At 44.1% G+C, this 19,778-nt stretch overlaps 1 protein-coding gene across 2 annotated transcripts in view; it reads right to left on the reverse strand.

Annotated features, from left to right (window-relative positions):
• pappaa (pregnancy-associated plasma protein A, pappalysin 1a) overlaps window positions 1–19,554 on the reverse strand; it is an 87,173-nt gene extending 67,619 nt beyond the window's left edge. For both annotated transcript variants that reach the window (XM_034602700.1, XM_034602699.1), the window contains exons 1-6: window positions 18,360–19,554; window positions 12,039–13,143; window positions 2,757–2,902; window positions 2,139–2,432; window positions 1,630–1,822; window positions 1,271–1,392 (exon numbers count right to left, since the gene is read on the reverse strand). In XM_034602700.1, the coding sequence (XP_034458591.1) occupies window positions 1,271–1,392; window positions 1,630–1,822; window positions 2,139–2,432; window positions 2,757–2,902; window positions 12,039–13,143; window positions 18,360–18,753 (2,254 nt within the window). In that variant the 5' untranslated portion in view covers window positions 18,754–19,554. The remainder of the gene's footprint in view (window positions 1–1,270; window positions 1,393–1,629; window positions 1,823–2,138; window positions 2,433–2,756; window positions 2,903–12,038; window positions 13,144–18,359) is intronic.
• Between the last annotated feature and the right edge of the window lie 224 nt (window positions 19,555–19,778).

A 19,778-nucleotide genomic window follows, 5' to 3' on the forward strand; every position in this document is an offset into this window, starting at 1 on the left:
ATAGACTTTGGTCGGACTCGCTACATGACCTTACAGTGATGTGCGGGTTCCACGGTCTCAGATATGCTGCGCTGCAGGCTGAGCGTACACATACTTATTAGTCATTAAATTCTGTGCTAGAGTTTACAGGAAGCCATCAAATGGTTGCACGAATTGCAGGAAATGCATGGACGTCTACGACCACTGATTCTACACTTCTGGTCAAATAGAAAAGTGGAAAGTAGGAAAAGGTAAGAAAGAAAATCATTTTTTTGGAACAATTTTAAAGTTGTAATCACTTCGAGATTCTAAATTAAAATATTCCTGAGACAATTGGTTATTTCACCATAAAAAAATAAGGTACCTAGTAACTTACATACTGGTACACTGCTTACATTAATCCATTTGTTTACACCTCCATGTGTCGATATCAATCCTAATTTCCACAATCTGTCCTCACTTCAGACCACTTCAGTCCTTTACAGATCTCCATACTTTTTTACATGTCTGAGTTTATTAGGAAGTCTATAATATGGGAGAACAACAGCATGCACAAATAGCTGCGCAAAGTTTTCTGCATAATATCCAGTATCCCAGAGTATTCCTGAAGCTGCCATTGCCAGAACCACAGAGTGATCAGAGCCACACAGATCGGAAAACAACTACTTTTGTAACATAATTACCTCATCCCGGATGCCTGTCCCAGTATAGCATGTTCTAATATGTTTTTACAAACAGGACGAGAATAGGAAAAATCCAACTAATTTGGGAATTCATTGCACTCAAATCAAGTGAGAGTTAGGCTAAATGGGGAATTACAGCTAAGACGTGATCTTTAACCTCCGTCTTGGGCCAGAGCCCGCGTATGGGAATTGCGGTACCATACAGCACCGTCCACTGGGAAGCGACCTCCGCGATCCGTCCGTGTTGTCCCACGGCCCAAGTGTCATGAACCAGTGAGTCATTTGCATGTTTCTGGGTTGAGTCAGTCGACCGAAATCGTTGTTGATTTTCTGAGTCAATACTCCGATGCACAAAGAGCGAAACCTCAAATCGTGTTATCGTTTGGTAAACTGCAGATGAAAAGGTGGATGTGGCTTTTGCAATGAATTTGCTTTAAGTAGAAACAGCTTTTTGCAATCAAGATACTGACTTAAGGCCGACATTCGGTACACAGCGAAGAATAAAGGAGGGCACAGTATTTGATTCATTTGCCAAAGAACTGCACAACTTGTCGGACGCCATTGGAACCTAACAACCTGTATGGGCACCATGTAACTGTGTAGTGTACCTTCAGCCTCTCGCGGGGACCAGTGTCCAGATGGTGCGCACGGCCGTGGCGATGAGGAGTTGGAGGCGTACTGCAGCAGAACTCTCCCCTCAGTGCATTTATCACACACTGATCCCACTTCTCTAGGAAACCAACACACAAGCACAACAACCAACTTAGATACAGGCCAAATACACGTTACTTACACACGTATAAAAATGGTTGCAGTAATTGAAATTACGCGGCAAAGGTTTCATCTTCCGGTTTTAGACTGTAAACAACTCATTTAATGTTATATTACACTATAATCAACACAATGAATCCCTCTCGACTCTACATATCACGATACACACCAGTGTCTTTTTGCCATCTTATTTCACCTGTCGTAAAAGTGTCCGGAAATGGGTGGAAACCATTCCAGGTTGATGGAGTTATGATGCTGCCCGACCACTTGTGGCGGCATTGGCACCGGAGGGGGTTTGGAGGAGTGTTGCCAGGTCTGGTAGATGAGGTCCAGGTAGCAGTGCATTCTGGCCACCTGGTTCAGTGTGAAGGAGTCCGTGCAGGCATCGTCTGCAGGTGAAGGAGGGTGAGATGAGATGTGACAGGACAAGGAAGTGGGTATTAAATTATTCCACCAGTCCGATCGCGTTAATAAAATCAACTCTGGCATCAAAACAGTCGCACAAAAGGAGTGACATTAGCGGATGTGCCTCCCACTATGTTTTTTCACTTGAAAGGTCCCCGCTAAATTCCTCACTTGTCTCAGTGTGCACACAGACCCAACACATTCCTCCACAGCGATGTCTGTTTTGTGCATGTGAGAGGTATCAACTGTAACAATTTGCCCAGGAAAAGAGGCAAAACACATGCGGAGGCCCCATCTCACCTGCATAACTCATGTAGTTGTTAAACGGCGTGTGGGTGAAATGACGACAGCCGCAGGTTTCGTTGCCCGGCTCGGGATCGTGGCAACCTTTGTACTTAGGAGTGGGGTTGGTGTCGGCGCACAGATCCCCGGTCTCCATCGAGGGCTCGGTCTCCAGGCACGCGTCGTTGCACGACTCGGTCTCCGATATGCCTCGAAACACGTGGTAAAGGCCGAGGCTGTGACCGATCTCGTGGACCATCGTGTCGGTGTGACCGAAGGTGCCGTAGAAGGACGGGTTCAGCACAATCCCGCCTGGTGAGAGACAGAGGAAAGAGACACCCACGCACATTTTAAACATTGCAAACACTCCAATGAGTTCACGCAACACGAATGTCCATTCCGACTGTAGTGTGAAGTAACTGTGGAACTGGAGTAAGATTCAGACAATGCATTATTCATGGGGCTCCTCAGCCTCATTATCACCTCCTTCCTTGTTAGAACCGCAATGAAGACAGTAGACACTGCTCGGGGCTTGAACTGTTATTACTCAAAATCAACAACCTGAAAGGATGTGTGCATGTGTTTAAGAATATGCATGTGCATGCTTGTACGTCTGTGCTTTTATCTGTCTCCTACCTAAATGTGTGAGGGCTTCTTTGTCCCACGGCCAAGTGGCAACCCCCGCCAGATCTTCATCAGTGGAATTGGCAAAGAAGACGTTCAGGTGAGTCGAGCCGTCCAAATGCAGAATCTCTTTTAGCTCTTTCACATCCAAATAGGCCCTGGAAAGCAAAGAGAGAAAGAAAGTATTTCACACTGAGGTAATTGCTCTACATTTAGGATAGAGTCTGTCTAGTGAATGCACATTTCACAAAGTTAAGCAAATAGCAACAGTGTTTCTAGCCAAAAACGAACATATGTGGTGTTGTTGTTCAATAATACAGGGCTCAGATTTAGGTTCTTGTTGAATGTATTCTAATTGTATTGGTAATGGCTGCTAAACCATCAGAATGAAGAGGAATCATAAGGTTTTAACCACTCTTTTGTCGTTTTCAGACATGACCTGTCTCCGGACAAAGTTACCCGGACTCTCCTTTCACACAGATTCGCTGCACAGACGCAGAATAACGAATTACTCATACTTTATCTTCTGTCACATCAGCACCACATTATCAAGATATCCGGACTTTGAAACGAGTGTTTAAGAAAGAAAGAAGCACAGACATGAAGGAATTGGCCTGTTTTATGGAGGAGGAAATGTTTGGGTCCATCTGCGTGATATCTAAAGGGGTTTCATAGTTTCACAATGGGATTGGCTCAAGATCTTGGATCCAGGAGTGGAGTTTTTCTTTATTCTCATAAAAATTGCGATTTCTTTCTCAAATATTACGACTTTATTCTCATGGTATTACGAGTTTCTTCTCAATTACGACTTTATTCTCGTAATCTCAGATTCTTTCGTCTTTAACATGGCTCCAATACTCCATAATACTCCATTGTTCTCCCCTTGTTCTGCCAAAGATGATGAATATTTATTTTGGAGACGAGCATCAAGGTTGACTTCACCACAAACCATCTTGTAGTGTGAATATCTCAAAACTACATTCATTTGGACACGACCAACAGATTGTTTTGATAATATTGTGGCTAGAAGCTCTGGCTCAGCCGTCGTGCACCAGTTATAAATGGCGCTTAAAGAACTTTTATAATGGCTTTCTGTTAACAATTTTAACCCATTAAATCATCCCTTCCCACTCCATTCAGTTTGACTGCGGTTCCTGCTGACTTGTTCGACAGCGAGGGAGATTACAGCCGAGATGTTGTTGTCTCGGAAGTGCGGAGGCATGTCATCAGTTCAATACCCTAAATATGCAGCTACGGACGTGTAATGCTCTTTGGGTTGGGTTCCCATTTGTGGAGACACTTAAAGCTAAGCCACAATGTTTTTGTCTGCATAGTGATGCCGGATGTTTTATGTCGGAGGACAATGAATCACGCACTAACCAGCACGTTGTTTTGCCTCGGTTCTCTTGAGCGTAGTAATTCTTGATTTCAACAAACAGTTAAAGATGTCACCACAAGGAACACCAGGAACAAACAGGTGCTGCTGGGAATAAATCGGCTTTAGTGGTGAGAGTTTGGGACATTTTAATATTGTCACATCTCACAAGCTGCACTGTAATAAAATGACCCTTTTCATTTTATGTGTGGAATAAACTCCTGCTTGGGTGTTTTATATGCATATATGATATTTGATATTACATATTATAATATTCACATTAGCCCTAAATGTACTCAATACCGTTTTATGCTACATGAGAAGGTTTTAGCATCGCAATAAATATTAAACTAGTTCTGTTTTTGTTTTGTCCTTATTATTACCTTCACCAAGGTCATGCTTTCGTTCTTGTTTGTCTGTTCGTCTGTCTGTTTGCAGGATTACGCAAAAACTACTCAACCCATTTTCTTGAAACGTGAGGGAAGGGCGGGGTATTGGCCAAGGAAGAACACATTCACTTTTGGGGTGGATTCAATTAAGGGGATAGATGCAGGGATTTTTTATTTGATTAATTACATTTTTTTGGGTGGCTCAAAATAAGTATTATTAGGGGGTGGTCTTTATTCAGTAACTGTTTGGTATCAAATATTCCTTTATCAGAGAACGGAATATTGTGTTTAACGTGAGCAGTTTGCAGAACATTTCTCTGGGCGTGTGTATCTGATGTACAGTGGCCAATCAGTCTTGGCATATGATCGTCTTTTAGCTTTATTTTTTATGATGAAATCTCAGATCCGCCGTCCAAGTCAGCGTGATTTTTCAGTGGGTCGTTCAGGTATTCTGAGGCCTCCCCACCCATGACTCTAGGCTTTGTCTCGGCTCTGGAATCACTAACGGCAGCTGTAATGACTGCAATCATTCAACACAATGAGATATCTTCCCAGCAGTGAAACTGTCATTCATTTTATATGAACACATCAAACAAGGTTTCTCCATGAGCCTGGCTGGTGGTCCTGGCAAACGGCATCAGCGAGCTGCAGGCATCTCTCGGAGGAGTCGATAATCTGTTGCATATGCTGACGTGACAGTTTATTCATTTCCTCTGGCTTTCCGAGGCTTTGGGTATAAGACGCACGATGGATACGGAAAACAGGAGTTTATCAGAAAACAAAACATGACATTGGCCTTACTATCACAAATTAGATCCTCTTTGGATGTTTTGACCTACTTTGTGTGACCCACTTGCTCGCCTAATATTTTGGGATGTGCTTGGATCATAAGATTATAAGTGCATTAAGTTTTAAGATTAAGTTTCCTCCCAAAAAGAAAAAAGGAGTACACTCGTGATTTCACTGTGTTAAACATGCACTAACTTATAAAACATTACACCGGATTATCTGACCGTAAAACAAATAAACTGCAGGCTATTGGCACTATTTTGTGAATGGTGTCCATCTACACATCAAATCCAAATATTGTAATAATGAGTCGTGTTTTGCTTGTGCTGACACTGGATGAAAGTGGTTGGTTGCAATCATACACATACTCGGGCATGAATGTTGAAAAGCAACTATGTGATAAACACAAAGGTAAAATAAAGCAATGTCAACATGACATAGAGAACATATATTGTGTTTATGTGCTATTAGGAAATATACGTAAATGAGGCAGACTGGTCGTATCTGTGTGTGTTGCATGTTTTTTAAAAGATACTATGTTTAAATGTTTCTGTTCAATGGAACATAGACAATAAGAGCTCATGTCTGCACAATGTTTTCATCATTTTTATCAGACCAACCTTTAACAACATTGACGCAATTTCATTTTCTGGGTCATCATTTTCTAAGACTAAATGTCAGGCTTTGTCTGTTTTTGAAGAACACATTTGTCCCACTTAAGGGAACTCGGGTAAATATAAGGATAAAAGCAAAAACATTTCAAAGAAAGATCTTTGTGAGGAGCGTAAATCTGGAGTGTGCTATTTATATTTATTCTTCCACTCCAGCGCTGAGTCAAAATGAAGTATATTTACTCTACGTCATGCGCTGTTGTAACGTGACAAGGTGGAGGAGAATTCCACTGGGAAAAATTCATTTCATTTCTTTTGTGGACAAGCTTGTATACCACTGGCAAGAAGGTAAAATATCACTACGGTGCTTAATCGTTTTAAACTGACACTGTTCTATAAAAATAAAAATTCTATTCATGATTAATGCGTTAACGAAGGCAATGACTGCAAAAACAGCATCTCAAACTACAGGGGGATCAAATTTGACATATGGTGAGTATTTGATGCATTTGAATGCTTGAAACTCAAACTAGTCTCTTCATAGGCCAGTATTTATTAAATTTCAGTAGCTGCTTCTGTTATTTCACTAGATCACTTCTTTTAGATCAACAGACCATTTTATTTGGAGTCCAGACTTTATCAGACCTGCAAAATCTATTTCATTCTACTAGTTTTAATGCATTAAACACGCTCTTAAAATATGACCAGCTGCGCCAGTCTGCTCTCTTTCTTTTAGTTTGAAAAGCAAGTGTCGGCATAAAATATTGAAATTTGAGTGCAAAGCCAATCTGTCTCATAGCGTATGTTCAGCGTTGCCTAAACGAGGTGATTTAAAGGCAGTAACGCTGGTGTCTGGCAGCGCTCTGGTGGAATTTAGCCTACTGAGATGATTCTCCCACTGCGACGGGCCGACTAACGTTACCGCCAAATGCACATTTCCTATGCAGCAACACGAAATGTGTCTTAACATTTCTACTACCTTTGTTGGACGAGTCCCCTTCCTCAAATTACAAGTTGGACAAGGAGCGGCTCAGTGAAAACACAGTGTTCCCTCAAAACAGACGTTTAATATACAGTATGGGAATAAAAGGTTCAGTGTAGCGAATGCTTTTTTCAGACCAGCGCGGGAGCAACTGAGGGCACTGACTGGGGCCAGGTCTAAGGACACAGAGGGAGCAGATGATATAAGGTCCCTCTTCCTAATAATTTCAGGAATTTCATTATTTCCTCAGAAAATATTTGTCCAGAGTTTTAGGACATGCGTGAGGAGGGGAATGTGTCAGGGGGGTTTGATACTGAAATGACTGAGTCAGCAGTGAATAAGAGCAGCAGTTCTGCTGTAGGGTCAACACCTAACTCATCTTGAGTTCAATTATTCTACTGCACTTGGCTCTGTTGCAAAAACACAATGTGCATCGCATGCTGCATTGATGTACAGGGGGACTATAGGAGCAAAAACAAGCTTGTGCATACATGTGTGATCTTTTTTCCACACTATGTCTTACAGGGGTGCAGCGGTGTGCCCCAATTTGAAACTCCGTGTTTCCACCGCAGTGCAAACCCAGCGCCCCATGACATTTAAGCATCTCTCTCGCTAGCAATTCAAAACAGGCTAAAGCAATAACAAATGTGCGAGTGCTGCTCGAGAAAAAACTTACTGAGCCTGACCTGAACCCAACAGGCATTCTGTGTTTTGTCTCCGAACCCGACCCAAGCTTGAGGTTTTACTCAATTACGGGCACGAGCAGCGTAAAAAATCAAACAGAAAGCCCAGCCGAACCTGACCCGAACCCAGTCCAACCAGGTATCCACACTCTATTAATAAATGCCATTGGTGTTTTAAAAAGCAGCAGCCATACTCGTAATCATTTCTTTTTTTAGTAGCCAGTTGCAGCAGTATTACAGACTTTAAGAATCACATGCACGGCCCGTTTAAATTTTTCTTAAAAAAATAAGCAGTTTAATGTTTTGTTATTCTTGTTTTCGCTCTACCGATAACATACAGAACTGTGAACCCACGTAGCGACCCATGATATTTTGTGTACTGTTACACTGCTACTGTCCAGTGATGACATTGGTGAAGGCTTGGGTTTGCTGCCACTGTCGGAAGCTGGTCTCCACTGACTTCATTGTGACGGGGGTTTGTACTCAGAGCAATTTGGGCCTTTTCTAACTGTCCCTGCACGTCTCACTCAAACGTCCCCTCCATTAACCTCTTACCCTGCTTCCCCCGCCCCCAGTGTTCTATGTCTCTCACACCCCTCAACTATTTCTCCATCCCATAGCCCCTGGTTCCCGCTCTTGCCTCTCATCATACATTTTGTTTTTTTCAGCAAAGATGAGCCACTTGGGAAGGACAGGATTTTCCATGCATGTCACCACACCACTTTGGAGACATGTCCTGGGAAAAGAACTCACAAAGAAAGAGAAAGAGAGAGTGAGAAACTGAGTGCTAGAAAAGGTAAGATGAGCGCAGACAATCCAGCTTCACATATTGAAAGCGCCACTTCAGGGCATCTATGTTGCAGGGAGATCCAGGAGAGTGTGAGGAGGCTCGAACCGCTGTGTTCATTCTTTTGTTTCTGACACATAATAAATAGGGGATTATGACTTCATCCATTTACACCCATATATAATTCATATAAGCCCATAAATTTGCCTTGTATACATATGTGTGGGGCAGCGTAGTGTGAAAACTGGGGTAAGCTGGCATGGCAGTGATGGTCTCACGGCCAAGAACACTTTTAAAATTGGAGGGGGGCCCTCGGCTTCCCTGTCATCGAGTCCGTCAGCACCACAGCCCCTAAACCCATCATTCATCTCCGCCTTTATTACTATACTTGCTCTCTCTTCTTTAACCTTCCAACTTACTCTGATTATTTTTTCCCCCCTTGCACGGATGACACATGCATGAGATCTGTGTCAATGCTCAGATTCCAGAGACCCTGCCGTGACTGCTCCGGTTGGTGAGAAAGCAGGATTTAGAGGCATATGGAGTGGGCGAAGGGATGATCCAAAGCCCCCCCACCCCTCCCATTTACTATCTGGGAGAACACTCTCTGTCCTGGCAGATTTGCGAACCTCTTCATCAGGGCCCTCCTTGACTCCTGAACCACAATTACCTCGCCATGTCATTATCAACCCAATTCCCCTGTGTGTCATACTTTCAAAAGACCCCCAGATGCAGCTCCTCTGCCTGCGTGTAGGTACCCGAGTAAAAACCCCTCCTGCAGTCCCATAGCGACGCAGAAAGTCTTCAATCAGCGCCCACGAGAGCACAGGTGAAACCTCAACAACAGGTGCTTTTATAAGTGTGCTATGGCTTTAAATGAGAAGTGCAAAGTCCTGGTATTTACGCCCAAGCACTCAATTATGTTTTATGGGACGGGGGCTTAAGGTTTAGACGACCAATTGTAAAACACCCAAGTCAAGGGCCCTGGAGATTAGCTCCCCGCTCTGAGCTAGAATACAGCAGGGAGAGGGAGTGAGGGAAAGAGAAAGGGTGGTCCATCCATTAACCTGCCACGTTGAGAGGTATTGACTCAGGAGGGGGGAGAGAGACAGAGGCCAAGGGAAAATGGATGACCTATTAGCCCCTGACAAAGCCAGGCCAGAACTTCATTTCCCAAAAACACATTGAGACTGAGATGGTCCTAATATCCGCCTTTCCAATTTAGTATATCCATCCTGCCTCAAATTGGGAGAAAAGCATTCCAATTTGAGAAAAAACTGAATCTGACTACGATGAGTTTTGATATTGTTGGATTGATCTTCATTCCAGTTATGCAGATATTACCTTTATCTTTGATGGACAGGAATACACACACTTAATCATCTCACATTTGCTTTCTGCACAGATACTGTAAATTTCACGCTGTATTAATCACAGCCACAATTTCAGATGTTCTTAAATCCCTCTTGCTGTCAGACAGCATCAGATACTACCAAGGACTGTGAAAACACAATAAACAAGGTCCAACACTCATAAATATCAGTCCCTTAAATATGTGTTTCATCAAGATTCACACCCTGTCTCGCAATGTTAAAATAAGGGATTAAAAAAGGACCTGGATGCGACCCCTGATCCAAATCAGCACCAAAATTGAATGGGTTCATTCCTGACCCATACCACATCTTTCCACCAGGTTTCGTGGTAATTGGTTTGGTAATTTTTGCGTAATCTTGCTCACAAAGAAACACACAGACAGGGGTGAAAACATAACCTCCTCGGTGGAGGTAAATATTTCCCTCAGACACATGTGAAGGGAGAGACGCGGGGTAATTAACAATGGTATTTTCAGAGGAAAGACTGTTGCAGGACCCCAGAGTCTGCCTGTGTCCTGTGCTAGCCAGATTTTTTTTTTAAACACACTCAACGTAAGTGGTAACAGGCGCAAACGCTGCGAAAATAAATGCCGGACTATTGTTCCTCTACATACACAGTGCATTGTTCATGCAGAATTCCATAATTAAGGAGGAATGTCAAACTGTTTGTAGTGCCGCTCTCTGCGAGTCTCCCTGGACATACCATAATCAAAGCAAAATAAGCAACCACTTGAGGAGATTATATCTATTTTTTGAAGTGAAAATTCTCTTGTCCTCTTTCTGCCTGTCTCTTTGCTGGTATCCTTCCTTTCAACAAGCCCGTCTTTCAAATGCCCATAGGGAAATTTGAACATTGTAGCGGCAAGCGTTTTTGCCAATAGCTCATGTCTGAATGGAGTTGTTTGCCCGCCACTTGATGAATGAGCTTCTAATGATGACTAAGTGGGAATTGAGAGATGGAAGCAACGGCAATCCCACCTGCGTTCCCCCTCTGATGTTGTTAATCAGATGTCATTATTTAGCTATTTAGCGGTCATTTTAAACAACAGGACAGTGCCAGACAGACTGTGCTTCCAGCGTAACTATGATTGAAAACAGCCTAGTTTCCTAGACTCATGCTATCAGAGAGACCCAAACAATCCCACACACCAGGCCTACCAGTTCTCCTCCCGTTCGCTTGTCCCCGCATGACAGTGGCAGGAAACACTGGCAAACGAATGAATTTCTGTCATTTTTGCCTCTTTTTCTGCCATAACCATAAATACCCCCTGCGTTGTCCACAAAAATGTCTGAGTCTACTGTGTTGGGTTTCAGTGTACCAAGAAACAAACAATCCTGCTATTGGAGGTCTGGCATGAACCATATTACAGCAAATTCCAGGGATGTATTCTTCTTGCCAGCTTTTACTCATCATCTACAAGCCACAATAAGATTACCACAAAAAAACAAGAATTTGCATGCATTCATGAGGACCTCTGTATTATCCTTACGTAGCTCTAACAAACCACATAATACCTCGCTTCATGTACATTACACCTAGGAGATCCTCTGATACTGGTGCTCACATGCAAGTAAAGTGAACTTTCTTCACTGTTTTTCCTGGGAATTTCTTTCAGTCCGCCACGTTTTTTTGGACCCATACCTTCCTCCCCAGGAAACATGTCTGTCAGTGGTTTCCTGGAAAGAGAGGTATGTCTTTGAAATAATTTCCATTGCTACAAGCTAAAGCCGTATTGGATTTTGACCTCTAATTGCCCTTACACTCTGTTTAGAGTGTCACTCTTTCCAAACCAACTCCCTTCTCTAATCAAGCCAGCTTACTAAGGACCACTGGACATAGGAGACATAGAAAAGAAAAAGGTGGAGAGAGATGTTGAAAAATGAACACAAAATTAGCAATCTGGCCGGTGCATTTGCTACCAGGAAAGTCTCCCCGTTTGCATTTGTTTTTGCACTGCTTATGTGTGGAACACTGATTGAACCAGGCCAAGGCTAGATTGGACTAGCTGCCCCCAGAGGATTTCCCAGGCCACACAGGCTGGGAGTTAAGTTACACTCAGCCTCAGCCTGAAATGGTCAGGAAACAGTAGGACTAGACTTCAAAACCTCTCTTCGGGGAAGCATGTATGGAAAGATGTGTTGTTTGATTTACTCCAGGCATGCGAGTCCATAATGTGGGTTTAGTTTACCTAAATTATTCAGTAATGTCAACCAAGAAAATGTATCATATAAAGCCAGGAATTTTACACAAGTTAAAGCTTTTTTTGATGGTAACATGCAAAACAAATGAAGGAAAGGATCTTACTTGTGTGGAGAGGAGCGGTTAAAGCATGTCTTGGTCACATCTGTCACGTTGGGATTACAGCAGTCGCCAAGGTCATACAAGAAGTTTTCCCAGTTACATTCGGGGTCACATACACCATTCCCCTGTTTGTGCTCAGGGCAACGGCTCCGGTGCACAGACATGCAGTCACCGGCATCATACCCTGTCAGCGGATGGTTGCATTCTGAGTCACACAAATCATCGCCAACTTTGCTGATATCACAGTTAGCTAGAATCAGCCGGTTGCGAAGGGAGGAGTTGGTCACATTGTGAATGCTGAGCTCCCAGGTGATGTTGTAGGGGCTGAAGGCATCATTTAGCTGCTGGTGCTGCAGGCTGATCTGGTGGTCAGATACGGTCGGCTTCATCCGCGCATCGTCCCATATATTTATGACACGATATCGCACTTTCTTGGGCCGACGGAATGTCCAAAGGTGGTTGTAGTTTTTGATGACCTCAACATTGTCGCAAACAGTTTGACCACAAGTTGGAGGATCCAGCGTTGTGTCCAATAATCCTTCGCCATTTCCAACTCCGCTGCCACCCAGAAGCCCTAATCGGCCACTACCTCCTTGCTCAGGCTGAGGAAAGCTACCGTCTTTTACAGTCAGCCATTTTCGGCCCGGGTGCTCAAATGTTTCTCGAATGACCAGCTGAGGTAGATCTTGTAGGTCGTCGTGGCCCTGCATATCTCTGATAATCTGCCTCTGCTCCCGGGCCTGCCTCCATAGACCCACCCTTTCCACTGCTCCCCTGTAATTATGATTGAGTGCATTCCCCCCAATCATCAGGACTTTGCACTTTTTGGTCAAATGGCTAAAGACATCGCCCGATTGCTCCCGACTGACAGCCACTTGGGCGCCATTGACGAAGAGCTTCATGTACACGCAGTCATACGTGACTGCCACATGTGCCCATTGGTTGGGTATGTAGCGAGCATTGGAGTGGATGGAGGTCACTTTATGGGCACGGTCAGTCTTAAGGGAGAAGAAGAAGCGGGGGTCACGGTTCCCATGTTCACTGACTGCCTGGATACCAAGCAGCCATCCACGGTCACTGGAGGCATAGAAACATTTGTCATATAGGCCTGCAGAGAGATTGAAAAAAAGTAGATTAACATGTGCAGGCCATGGATACAGATGTGAATATGAACATATGAGAAAATTTACAGTAATTGCAAAAAAAAACAGTGACCAGTATAAGAGAATGAACCTTTTCCATCCACATCTTCCATTTATACAAGATTGTTTTTGCAGTCTGCACATGTCACATGCATGTAATCCTTAATGCTAATTGTGCATATTCATTGCCCACTATCCCAGTTTTTATGGCACACAATTTGACCACTTTAGATAATGGATTTTAAGAGGGAGTCTGAAAATATAGCTGGGGTTAGAGAGCAAGAAATGCATTAATATGATACCATTTTTTTCTATCTAAGGGAATGTTGTCCTGGAAATTGGGTTGAAGTGCATGTTTAGCTAAGGGAGACCCCATGGAAATATCTTGGTATAGGCTTTTTGTGAACACTGAGTGCATTTAAAGTTACTCGTGCAAATGTCCCTTGCCAGTAGGGTAGCCAGAGAAGGCTAGTTTTCTGCTCCAGCCTTGTTTTTGTAGAGGCACCAAAACACCTTTTTCCTGTTTCACTTGGACCCTGCATGTCGGCTTCAGCATGGTAATGTGTTTTCACTTCTTAGGGGATCTCTGAATGCTAACTGTTTGTTTGTTTAGCGCTTGTTGAGGTACATGTGCAGGCACACAACTTCATGTCTGTGCGTGTGCATGTGTGTGTTTGTTCATGTATTTCACGACTGCGCTGCCTAAATCCACAGTCCAGTCAAAGGGTGCAAAGGTTCAGAGCACATGCGTCACGTAGTCAGTCTCAGCATGTGGACGTCTCGATGCTCCCAGGGTGAGAGCTGGACTCGTGTCACAAGAATACATCCCTGGGATTTGTTAATATTTGGATCTGACTTTCTGGCACTTATATCTATCCGCTAAGAGGCACTCAGTCCGTGACCCGCACATGCAGCTCATATAACGCAGGTATGGAGTGTCCTTTACAGTTGCTCCTGTCATCTGCATTAAATGTGTGCAAATGCCCTTTTTAATTCATCTCTGAAACCTTTAGCAAGGCCTGAAATGATAAGCTGATTATCATAGTGATGGTCACATCTTTGCCTCAATGTACTTGTCCACTTCAGATGCCTTTGTTCCCCATCGATTAGGCTTCCTAAGCCTGCACTAAGGGGCTGGCTAATGGTGGCTGCATGGACATCTTGCTAACTTTGACCTGTTTCTAATTAGATGAACACTCCAGTATGCATTCATTAACTTGGTATTTCAATGGACTAATGTTCAAAGAGGGAGGGTTGGGTTCAGCATCAAGGTCAGACTTTTGGTGGATGACGTTTTCAGGCTTTCCACTACACTGGAAGGAAAAAGCCTTCCATCTGTCAGCTAATGCACTCAAGGCTAAAAGGTGTGCTAAAATGCTCGTAGGGCTCCTAGTGTAAACAGCTGTCATAATTCTGCCATGCTCAATTAATCTAACACACTACACTTTTCCAGACCCTGCACTGCGACTGCTCGGGCTCACACAAACACACCCACACACGTGTGCACGCACTAATACAGATATGCATATACACCCCTGCAGACACACAGGCAAATTGAAACACATTTGTGTCCACTCAGGAACATAAACAAACACGCACACGAAGGGATCTGCATGCGCACACTACAGTGGAGAGCTGTTCTTGTCAGGTTCAAAGGTAACCTTCCTCACACTTGCCATTTGTCTTCTTCCAAGAAAAACACGCTCAGGAAAAAAGAAAATACACATGCACGGACAAAGAAAAATGTCACACGGACTTGATAAAAAGCAGGGAGGAAGGGAACAATGAAGACTCCGTTTACTTTTGAGCTGTTCTGGCTCTGAAAGGTCAAAGAAAGGCACTTTTCATAGTCATACGAAAGTGACCACTGCAGCAGTTTCCCCCCCGAGCAGACAATGGAAAATTCCACTGATATTTAAAAAAAATAAAAAACCTGAGGAACATAACAAGGATATTGATTATAAAAATGACATCAGACCACTTTCAAACACTCGACTTTAAACTTTCGACTTGGACGTCAAGTTTCACTCTGACTTGATTCAGCGGAATCCTTGTTAAATGAGTCATGAACGATCAACCAATAGCTTATAACATGATGAGTGTCAGATAAAGTAACACCACTTTTTTGCTGCACTATAACGTGCACAGTGATGGTGTCACTGTCACTCTCAGATATTCCAATTAAATGAAAGGATATTAATCAGGATGTCGGGGGGTATTCAACACTTTTCCAAATACCCAGTGTATTGTAAGGAGCTCAATGCATGAATGTAATTGGGGGCCAATTCAATGTGAGTTTTACAGTTAAACAACAATAATATAATATGTAGCTCTGGTTGCAAGGGGTCTGGTTTTAAAAGAAAATGTTGTGTTAATCGTGACACTGGATAACAGCACCAAGATATATCTGTTATCACAGCAATTATCTGCCAACGTCTGCTTATAATTGTCCCCAGCAGGTCATGGAAGAGAGCCTCCATTCCTCCTCCGAATTATTTTCCTCTTCCTTTGATGCGGGACGGCCCAACATGACCCGGATACAGGGGCTAATAGGGCACAACAAAGTTTGCATAACATTTGGAGACAGAACTCGATGTTCTGATGGTGTGTGTGTGGGTGTGTGTGTGTGTGTGCTTTTTAAAACCTGGGATCAATTCTGACCACATGGACTGTTACTGTCACTGTCAACTGTAACTCACAGCACATGGAATCTGTTCTGTAGTTTTCTGCACGAGACACAAGAGGATCCAGACGTATTTAATGATGGTTCCATCAATCATCTGATGGAGCCATTGATAACAGCTACTGATCGTCGAACATCCTCATTTCAACCAAAAATTGGAAACGAGAGGAATCCAAATCTGCTCTACTTCTCCAAGGAATTAAAGATTGAGCAGAACTCCAAATTGTCCCTGATTGCCGTCAGTGTCGTTGATGTGTGATGGAGAAAGTGCTGCACATGTATGTGAAGTGCTATTAGATCAAGACGAGAAAAGCGTTATATAAATACAAACCATTAACCATTTCTAACTATATAAATTACTTCCCAGTTGCACATGCAGTTACAGACGTTACGTGTATGTATTTCCAGAGAGGGATGGTCAAAAACAAAAAAAACATCTGCTGCAAACAACACCGTGCTGGGATCAAAACAAGGGGATGGAGCATTTTTGGTGTCTCTTGGTTTTTTTTTTTATGTCCGAATTGGATTTAAAAGATTATGGCTTCATTGAATTTGTTTGATCATCATTTGTGTTGTCATTGGGACCCCTCTCCGGCTCACTGATGTGAACTCACATGGAGCAAATCTTCAAAGTGAAAACATTAGATTATACATGAATGGAAATCTCTAGTAGGAGGAAGCCAGAGGTGTGTGTGTGTGTGCGAAAACAAGACCACCTGTACAAAATAGAGCGATCTGATACCACATACATGCATGTAAAGCCTGCAGGGTTCATTTTCTGTTCACATTGTGCCGGAGAGGTGTTTATTCACATCTTTGGTCAATGTGGTGTGTTGTTGTTGTACTAGATTGCATTATACTGTACAGATGTTCCTGTTATTGTGTCCATCCGCTGAAAATCTAAGAGTCACTCAGGTCACAACAGACCCTCTCACCCCCCTCTCCCCCAGTTGGAGAGTCTTACAAGGGATTGGCTTTGCAGAACATGTCCCTGCCAACTGGCTAGAGCTACCTAAAAGTGTACTGTATCTTGATACACACATACACACTGAAACACACTTAACACAGACACACACACGCACAAGTGATTATTTATTTGTGTGCATGGGAGGGGGGGGAGTTGTTTTGAGAGGGCCAGACAGATATAAAATAAAGGAGCGAGTAAATTTGCTCATATGGTTGAGTTAAGTCCCCAAACGTTCAGACTGGCATACAGGAGGCTGAGGAGGACTGAGTTCAATTCAGTTCAGTTCAGTTCAAAGGCAGCAGCCATCTGCACAAGTAGTACCGTGGCAGGCTGTGGGTTGTGTATGCAACGCTCCCTATCGGCAAGGGAAAGCAACCAAAAAAAAGCTGTCCAGTACTGTAATGCACAAAAGCGCTGTTGGTCAAAAATAAATGATGCAGAGCGGTTTCTAGCACGTTTCTGGTGCTCCTTTTACGCACGGCTGCAGATCTGGCAGGACAAAAGGGGGAGTGCGCACAGATGACAACTGCTAAGTGTCAACCATATCTGTGCAGGCAGGGACCTACCCAAGTGTGTGTGTGCACCCTCCTCTGCGCACTCAGACAGAGAAGCATCATCACCATCTCGCCCGTGCCTTTTAATTACAAACCCCAAGATTTCGCTCAAGTGTCTGCGCTTGGGAGGAACGCGTGTAGTGTGCGTAACGCCACGAGAGCGCACCGCCGCTGCGCAAATAAACCCCCCAAGCCAGGACATGTTCGCTCAAGAGGGGGAAACCCTGGATGTCTCTCTGCGCTGTCTCGTAACTCCGGTAGCCAATCCAAAGGTGTCGAATCGGGTAGCGGTGGGGGGCGGGGGGGGGGACACTCGAGCTTGCGGCTGGAGCTGCGAGCTCCTTTGAGCGCATCCACACGCAACGATTCTCTCTCGCTCTCTCTCTCTCTCTCTCTCTCTCTCTCTCTCTCGCGCCCGACGTGACGTGCTCGCTCACAAAGTTTTGGCCATTACATCATAGTTTTAAAATAGCCAAGTCGGCGCGGAGAAATTACATTTTACGCACAGTGACATCAGCTGCCGGTCAAGTGATGCAGTTGCCTACATCTGCCGCCCGTGCTCCTCTCACTTTGATTTTGCTATCACAATATCCCACACACGGAGAAAACACGGGGGGGGGGGGGGGGGGGGGGGGGGGTTGATTTGTAGAATAAAAAATCACACCGCAGCGACTGTTCCTCCGCAAGGTGCCAAACTCAAATATGACCAATATCTTCAGTGACCTTACTCATGCACTACCTAAAATATCCGCTGTACTTTTAAGGCATTACATCACTGTCTAGTCTGATAGATGAACTCGTTTTCAACTCGCTGAAACTGCATGTTGCTTTGTTTCATGCACTACATGACAGCGGGGTAAAATGCTGCACATTTGCAAGGCTCACTTCTCAGATTGAACTCGCCAGTTTCTTTTTTTTGGGGGGATTAACACGTAAAGAGTTGACAACAGGATGGAGGATGCGTAATGAGCGTCCTACCTGCAATCACTGTGGGTGATCGTTGACCTCCCTCCGGTTTGATCCACATCTCCAGGGTGAAATTTCCTCTGGGTATCTCCACGCCGGGCTTCAGCCGCAGCTGGTCGCCCCTGCCGATGAAATACACAGCTTTCCCCCGGTCCGGAGAGTTCTCCTCCGCCTGCTGCGAGGAGCGCCGGCGCTGGCGGAGCACCCGTCGCTCCAAGCCGGGCAAGGAGCGTTTGCCCCGGGGAAGACGCGTGGCACAAGCCCCCGGCGCGGTGGCTCTCGCCTCCCTAATGCGCACCAACTCCCTCTTGGATCTCCCCTTTCCCCGGGCTGTCCCGCACTCTGATCCAAAACACAAGAGGAGAATCACCAGGCAAGACACCCAGGGAGATGTCCAAAGTTTCATTTTTCGGGAGAGGAAATGGCAAAAAAATATTTAAAAATAAGAGAAGAGAAAAAAAAAAGAAACAACGGAATAACTAGAAAAAATATACGTCCACAAATCTTCTCCTCTTTGGAATCCTCTCGAGTTTTTTTCCTTCTCTCTGTTCTTTTAAAAAAAAAAAAACAGCGGTACAATGTCAAAGCGTAGAAACTAAAATAAACACATAAAGCTATGCTCAGCCACGACCCCCTCTCTTAAGCAAAACTAGTCTTGAGACATTCAGGGGGCACGGGAATATTTGATTCATGTATGATTCCACGGTGCCTTTTCAATGGGTCCCATTTAGCCAAATGGATGACTAATACGTGATCAATCAAGAGGGGGGTCCGGCCGATGCCCCCCTCATCCCCTCTGGACGGTAGGAGTTACTCGCAGCAATCCACAGTTGTCCGCCAGGCTCTTGTCACACCTTTTTGTTGTTTCCTTATCCTACGCGTAAAACAGCATAAGAGATGGCACATATTAAATTCCAGAGAAAAGTGGCAACAAACCCACCTCTCATATTTATTAAAAAGAAAAAAAAAAAAGGAAGCAAGGGGTAAATTGTGATAAAAAAAATAAAAATAAAAAAAAAGAGAGAAATTGAAAAATCCAAACTTCCCCCTTTTCTGTGCTGTAAAAGTTTAAAATGCACTATGATAAATGGAAAGGCTGCAGAGAGGCAGAGGCACAGAGAGCTGCAAAAGTCACCGCGGTCCTCATTGATTGCCTGGAGCAGATACACTTGGAGGAGTCGCAGCACGTCGTCCGCTTTAGATGCAGTTTCCCCCCTCTCTAAGTCTTTTTAAGAACAACTCATGTTTCAAATGTTCCAGGGCTGTGTGTGTGTGTGTGAGTGCGAGTGTGTGTGTGTGTTTTTTTTCAAAGTGGGAAGTCACACAGGTAGGCAACTCTCACTGACGGTAAATCTCTCCATGGCACATAGTGATGGGATGGTGTTTACGGAGTTTCGAGGGCGTATATGTATCCCTCTAGCGGCTACAATT

The sequence above is a fragment of the Hippoglossus hippoglossus genome, chromosome 12 (assembly GCF_009819705.1).
Source record: "Hippoglossus hippoglossus isolate fHipHip1 chromosome 12, fHipHip1.pri, whole genome shotgun sequence".
In the NCBI taxonomy this organism is placed as follows: Eukaryota; Metazoa; Chordata; class Actinopteri; order Pleuronectiformes; family Pleuronectidae; genus Hippoglossus; species Hippoglossus hippoglossus.